This window comes from Notolepis coatsorum (assembly GCF_963971535.1).
Source record: "Notolepis coatsorum genome assembly, contig: SUPER_10_unloc_2, whole genome shotgun sequence".
Taxonomy (NCBI): domain Eukaryota; kingdom Metazoa; phylum Chordata; class Actinopteri; order Aulopiformes; family Paralepididae; genus Notolepis; species Notolepis coatsorum.
Window position 1 is genome coordinate 1225766 of NW_028174871.1, and position 7500 is coordinate 1233265.

General features: G+C 44.6%; 1 protein-coding gene across 1 annotated transcript in view; it reads left to right on the top strand.

Moving 5' to 3' along the window:
* Nucleotides 1-2: 2 nt before the first annotated feature.
* Nucleotides 3-7500, top strand: part of fscn2b (fascin actin-bundling protein 2b, retinal) — a gene marked incomplete at both ends in the record, with an annotated part of 27858 nt that continues 20360 nt past the window's right edge. Inside the window, 4 exon segments of the mRNA XM_084338418.1 lie at nucleotides 3-239; nucleotides 242-283; nucleotides 285-304; nucleotides 306-358. Of these exon segments, the coding sequence (XP_084194544.1) occupies nucleotides 3-239; nucleotides 242-283; nucleotides 285-304; nucleotides 306-358 (352 nt within the window).

Here is a 7500-nt window from a genome sequence, read left to right on the forward strand (position 1 = left end):
TGGCCGTGGACCGCAACATCCCGTGGGGCGTGGCGGCCCTGCTGACCCTCGTCTACCGCGACGGGAAGTACGCGCTGAAGACGTGCGACGGCCGCTTCCTGGGCAACGACGGCAAGCTGCTGGCGCAGGGCGGGCGCGCCACGGCGTTCACGCTGGAGCTGAAGTGCGGCAAGTTGGCGTTTAAGGACTGCGAGGGGAGGTACCTGTCGCCCATGGGGCCCGCCCATGGGGCCCACGGGCACCTTTGAGGTCGGGACGCTGCCACAAGCCGGGCAAAGACGAGCCTGTTCGACCTGGAGGAGAGCACCCGCAGGTGGTCTGATCGCGGCCAACGGGAAGTACGTCTCCTTAAGACAAGGTGGGACACACACACACACACACGCAGACACACACACCACAGACACACACCACGCAGACACACGCACACACACACACAGACACGCGCACGCCTGCGCACACCAGCTACTAGGACAGAGAGACTTCGGCTCAGCTTCTTCCCCAGGCCCCAGGTCTTGAACACTGAAGTCTCCACACACGAGCACACATGAGCACACACACACACACACACTGTATACGCTCACACACTAACAGTCACTTTGCATGAACACACACACACACATGCTGCACACGCTCACACTCAACGGTCACTTTACACAATGAAAGGTCACAAATTTTTTTTATAAAAATAAAAAGAACGGGAGTGGTTCTTGTATAGTAAATAGATGGATATGGCAAGATAGCATAAGGATATATAGTATAACTGTATCATTATATAGTATAGCATTGTATAGTAGTGTACATAAGACCCAGTGCCTCATCCGTAGCTTAACACTGTATTGCGCTATCGCAGGACCTTAGCATGTCTTTTACCATGCATTTTGTAAACTTTATGTACATTATACCTGTTACGTCTTATTCTTATTACTTGTATTATTGCACAATCGCTGCGGGCATGACCACCCGCATTTCACTGTATGCCTTGTATGCCGTGACGAATAAAACCCTTGACTTGACTTGACTTGACTTGACACACACCACCCCCATCTATCTACCCATCCACCCAAATTCATCAAATCACAGTGTGTATTTGAGCCCCAAATATAAAATGATCACGTTTATATTCATATGAGGTAGGAGGACATGCACACACCATGGGTGCTTCTTCTAGCTATAGCAAGACACAGAGGCCTACAGGCAGGCAAGATAAGTGACGTTTCTCACGTAGACCTGTGTAATAGAACTCACAGAAGAACATCATTAAGTAGACCAACGTTTTCCCCCTGGATGATGTCGCTGACGGTAATCATCACGCCCACTCACATACACGATCAACACACACCCCCCACCCACCCATACATAATGAAACAGAATTAACTACAGTACAGCACCCACCACGGTTACTACGACGAGCCCACGCTGAGTCAGAGCCCATATCACCCGATACACTGTGAGGAAACCGAGCTTACCGATGCACACAGGAAGTAGAGTGGAACGCACTGAATATGCACGGACCGGGGAGATCGACCACTCTCTAGTGATTGGCAGCTGATAGGGGGGTGTGTGTGTGTGTGGGGGGGGGGGGTGCATAGTAATTATGGGTATTGTAGTCCAGGGTGTTGGCGTTGGCGTGTCTCCTCCTAGTATCTGCTCATCGACATGTCTTTGGCTCGGCTTGGATCTTTCCAGGAAAAACAAGATGATGAGGTTGATACCGGAGACTAGATCTGTATATACGGCGTGTTCTGTTGTGATGCAGCGGCGCGGGTCATTAATTCAACCAGTGTTGTTGCGGTGTCATAGTTTTATGATGATGACACCTATGGATTATTTAATCACTAGGATAAAAAGGAGGTTGGTTTTGGAGGTAAAGCCCTTCAAAGCCCTCCATAGCCTAGCCCCCCCCTACCTGACTGACCTCCTTCTCCCCTACCGCCCCACCCGTTCCCTCCGGTCCTCTTCCACTCTTTCCCTCACCGTCCGGTCATCCAAACTTAAACGTTTTGGTGACCGGGGGCATTTTCACGAGCTGCACCCCGACTCTGGAACACCCTCCTCCCTCAGACCATCCAGAGACTCTCCCTCACTCTCCACCTTCAAATCCAGACTCAAAACCTACCTGTTCTCCCAAGCATTCAACCTTCCCTACCCATAACCACCCTCCTCCAACCTATACCCACCCCCTGCCCCACGTTCTCTCCTCTCCTGCCCCCCCCTCACCCCCCTCGGTTTCCCTTACTCTCTTCCCGACTGTCTCCCCTACCGACTCCTGTATTTGTTATCCGTTACTCGTGGTTTTATGTTCTTGTGTATTCTTATTGTTCTCCGTTTCCCTGTGGTTTTATGTTTCCTTATATTTTTTTGCCTATTGTCAGCGACTTTGGGTCATTGAAAAGCGCTATACAAAATAAATGAATTATTATTATTATTATTATTATTATTATTATTATTATTATTATTATTATTATTATTATTATTATTATTATTATTATCACTAATAAGATATAGTTCATAATCTGCATTAACAAGGGGGGGGGGGGCATCTCATCTCATCCCATCTAATCGCCGGCTCCTAGCAATGCTTTGTCATTACTTTTTCATTAACCTTTATTAAAACCTTGAGATTAAAATATCTTTTCCAATGGCAGCAGTACATCAGTTTCATACAGTACACACACACATTTGAAATGCTTTATTTATGTCCACAATAAATACAAAGTACATTAAGGACATAAACACTAGTGCAATCAGCTCATTGGGAGTCATTCAGTTATGGTTGTGAGTCATACTACACATACAATATTAACACAGAGGATGTTTCGAATGTGGGTTAACAGATACAATAGCATTACCGTAAAACTATATATACACACACACACACACACGCACACACACACACACACACACACACACACACACACACACACACACACACACACACACACACACACACACACACACACACACACGCACGCACACACGCACGCATTAAAAACAGATAATTAAAAACAGATCAGCTTTCAAGTGCTTTACAGTAAAAGTGCAGGCGAGCCATGTGATCCCATTTCAATTAAAACAATTACAAACATCAATAGAGTCTGTTCCCATAGCTTTCATAGCGCCTTTAAATTCATTAAGAGTGACTAGATTCTGGAGTTTAAGTTCATTAAGAGTGACTAGATTCTGGAGTTTAAGTTCATTAAGAGTGACTAGATCCTGGAGTTTAAGTTCATTAAGAGTGACTAGATTGATTGATTGATTGATTGATTGATTGATTGATTGATTGATTGATTGAAAACTTTATTAACAGATTGCAGAATGGGTACAGTACAGTACAGCTCAATACATACAATTGTTAAGGGGATGCAGACCAGAGAAAGACTTTCGTCTTGTTTACATCAGGGTCCCCCATTTTCAATTCATCGTAACATATATGACATACATAACATACAGATAGACAGTACTGCTACATCTATACATTTATGACATACCAGATTTGCAAATACAGTACTGTTTGTGATACGAAAAGAGTCCAGAAAAAAGAGTATATACATTTGACGTAGAAACTGTACATTGGAGGAGGTTGGGGGGGTGGGGGGGGGGGGGGGTTGGGTAGGAGGGGTCGGTGGGGGACACTGTACTACTGTACAAGCAAAACTGTACATTGGAATATTCAAGTTTCAAGTTTCTTTAATATTTGTCATACAGAAGTACAGAATACTTTTATACAAAATGCTTCTTACTGTTACGCTCCAGAGACTGTGCAAGACAAGATAAGTATGAAATAAAATAACATAGTAAAATTAGAAGTAAAAAATTAGGTCACAGTGTTCAGTTTAGACATATGTACAATGTTCGATGCAGAATAGACGTAGTTACCATACAATATACAATATACAATACTGTGCAGTGTACTAATATACAATACTATATAGTGCAAGGCAGAAATGGGACGAGGTGCAATTTAGGTACAATTCACAGTAGGTGTACGAGTTGTAGTGCAAATCCTTTATCAATAAATATAAAGTGTAAAGTGTGTTTGTGTGATCTAAAGTGTGGAGAGTGGGTGCTGCAGTGTGTTGTTTGTTTGAGTGAGTGTGTGCGTGTGGGTGTGTGTGCTGTGTGCATTTGATGGTTGTTGCATAGTGTTTATTGTTCGTTTAGCAGCCTGATGGCCTGGGGATAGAAGCTTCTTCTGAGTCTTTCTGTGCTCGCCTTAAGACTCCGGTATCGCTTGCCTGACCGCAGCAGTTCAAAGAGGCAGTTGTTCGGGTGGCTCGAGTCCTTAATAATTCTCTTAGCCTTCCCCTTGCACCGCTTGTTGTAAATGTTCTGGAGGGTGGGAAGCCCCCCTCCAATTGTGCGTTCGGCTGAACGTGTCACTCTTTGTAGTCTGCTACGGTCTTGTGCAGTGCTATTCCCAAACCAGGAGGTGATGTTGCCGGTCAGGATGCTCTCTATTGTACATGAGTAGAAGTTCCTAAGGATCTTCTGACTGACTTGGAACTTCCTTAGGCGCCTGAGGAAGTAGAGGCGTTGTCGTGCCTTCTTCACAACACTGTCAATGTGTGTGGTCCATGTCAAGTCCTCGGATATGTGGGCTCCGAGGTACTTGAAACTGTTCACTCTCTCAACCGGTGCCCCGTCGATGCTGAGGGGGCTGTAGTCCTTGACCCCGACCTCCTGAAGTCCACAATCATCTCTTTTGTTTTGCTGACGTTCAGGGAGAGGCAGTTCTCCTGACACCACTGTGACAGGTTCTCTACCTCTTCCAGGTAGGCCCTTTCGTCGTTGGCAGAGATCAGGCCCACCACTACTGTGTCATCAGCAAATTTGATGATGGTGTTGTTGTTCCGCTGTGCTACGCAGTCATGTGTGTACAGGGAGTAGAGGAGGGGGCTCAGAACACAGCCCTGGGGGGCCCTATGTTGAGCGTGATGGATGAGGAGGTGCAGTTGCCGGCTCTTACCACCTGGGGTCTGCCCGTCAGGAAGTCCAAGACCCACTGGCAGAGGTCATAGTTCAAGCCCAGGTCCCTGAGCTTGGCTATGAGTTTGGAGGGGACTATGGTATTGAATGCTGAGCTGTAGTCGATGAACAGCATTCTCACATAGTTCCCCTGCCTCTTGTCCAGGTATTGACAAGACCATACTTGGTAATTTACTGTACATTGGAGGGGGTTGTGTTAGGACATTTACAGGGCCAGTTTCGAATTGCAGTGTCCCGTAGGTGTTTTTTGAGAGTGTTTTTGAAAGTGGGTAGTGATTCACATTCCTTTACAGCTTTGGGTAGGGCGTTCCACATTGATGTGGCATAATTGCTAAGCGTGTTTAGTCCCTTGTTTGAGCCGAATCTGGGTTTAACATGATTTGTGGAGCTCCCTCTGGTGTTGTGATTGTGGTATTCACTGACCTTTGGGAAGTATTTTGACATGTACATGGGTACCTTGGTCGTGTAGTGTATCTTGTAGACCAGGCCCATTGCAAGTTGCTGTACTCTACTCTAAGCCATCCTAGGTTGTCAAAGTGGGCAGGGGTGAGGTGGGTTCTAGGAGTAAGGTCAAGCAGTAGTCTGACCAGTTTGTTTTGAGATGTTTGTAATTTAGTTTTTAGCGCCTTTGAGGTGCTTTGGTACCATGAGGTGCAGGCATAGTCGTAGTACCCTTGAATGAGTGCTCCTGCCAGAGTCTTCAGGGTATTCTTGTTTACCAGTGAGGAGATCCGGTACAAGAATCGAGTTCGTTGGTTGACTTTTTTTATTACATTGGATGCCATTTTGTCACAGGAAAGATTTGCCTCTAGGATGGAACCCAGGTAGGTATCTTCTTTCCTTGTGACAATATTGTCACCCACTGTAAGTTCATTTAAGTTCATTAAGAGTGACTAGATTCTGGAGTTTAAGTTCATTAAGAGTGACTAGATCCTGGAGTTTAAGTTCATTGAGAGTGACTAGATCCTAGAGTTTAAGTTCATTAAGTGTGACTAGATCCCCTGGACTTTGAGTTCATTTTACAGTCTACTATTCCATGCAGATGGTGGAGAAAACATAAAGGCCTTCTTTATTAATTCAGTCTGAACTCCGGAACAGTCATAAGTATAGTGTCCTGAGACCGTAACCCATATTTGCCCTGTTTTCTGGTTAGTAGTAGTAGTAGTAGTAGTTAGTAGTAGTAGTAGTAGTAGTAGTAGTAGTAGTAGTAGTAGTAGTAGTAGTAGTAGTAGTAGTAGTAGTAGTAGTACAGTAGTAGTAGTAGTAGTAGTAGTAGTAGTAGTAGTAGTAGTAGTAGTAGTAGTAGTAGTACAGTAGTAGTAGTAGTAGTAGTAGTAGTAGTAGTAGTAGTAGTAGTAGTAGTAGTAGTAGTAGTAGTAGTAGTAGTAGTAGTAGTAGTAGTAGTAGTAGTAGTAGTAGTAGTAGTAGTAGTAGTAGTAGTAGTAGTAGTAGTAGTAGTAGTAGTAGTAGTAGTAGTAGTAGTAGTAGTAGTAGTAGTAGTAGTAGTAGTAGTAGTAGTAGTAGTAGTAGTAGTAGTAGTAGTAGTAGTAGTAGTAGTAGTAGTAGTAGTAGTAGTAGTAGTAGTAGTAGTAGTAGTAGTAGTAGTAGTAGTAGTAGTAGTAGTAGTAGTAGTAGTAGTAGTAGTAGTAGTAGTAGTAGTAGTAGTAGTAGTAGTAGTAGTAGTAGTAGTAGTAGTAGTAGTTTATTCAGTCATCATCTCACACAATACAATATACACCATCATTTAACAATATTTGATTTTACAAATATTAAAAGTTATTTATCTGTTAGCAAGACAGATAAATAACAGGGTAGTCTACCTAGAATGGCTTTATATATATAAACACATACAAATGACTAAAGCCTACGTCTTAGTCCAGGCTAATTGACCTCGGAATACAATAAACAATGATGAGCGAGGGCTCTAGAGTTTGTAACGGACCTTAAAGCGCCGTGATATACAATATATGGAGACAACGGGCTGATGCATTCACGTAGAGCAGTGAGTGATGTTGTAATAGTGTTAATGCTGCTGACTCTTGTTCTAAAAGCTCTTATTGTATAACCTGCCGGTGGGTGGGGATTGGACGTTGTGGACAGCGACTCCTACAGGTCGGTTGGGTGACGCCGGTGCGACGGAAGCAGGAAGTGACGGGGGCAGCGTGAGCCTCCCACGCGTTACTCCTCGCCACTGAGAGATCGCGCTGCTGCGGTGAAAAGATGCGACAGGCTGCCTCCTCCTCGTGTACCGGAGGGGACACGTGATGCAAGGCTTCTATCCTCACTGTGCAGCCGACCAGTGGGAGGCATGGTCTAGCAACGTTCAAGACAGGGGAGGGGGGAGAATTGAAGGGGAGAATTGGCGAGGCGAAAATTGGGACGGGAGAAAAATAAAAAAAATAAGGAGGAAAAAGTGGATAAAAAAAAATAATACAGCGAGAGAATTCCCATTTGAACCGATGAAAGAACTGTGACGAAAGTGACAATTTCACTTCTATTGGGCCGTTTCAAACC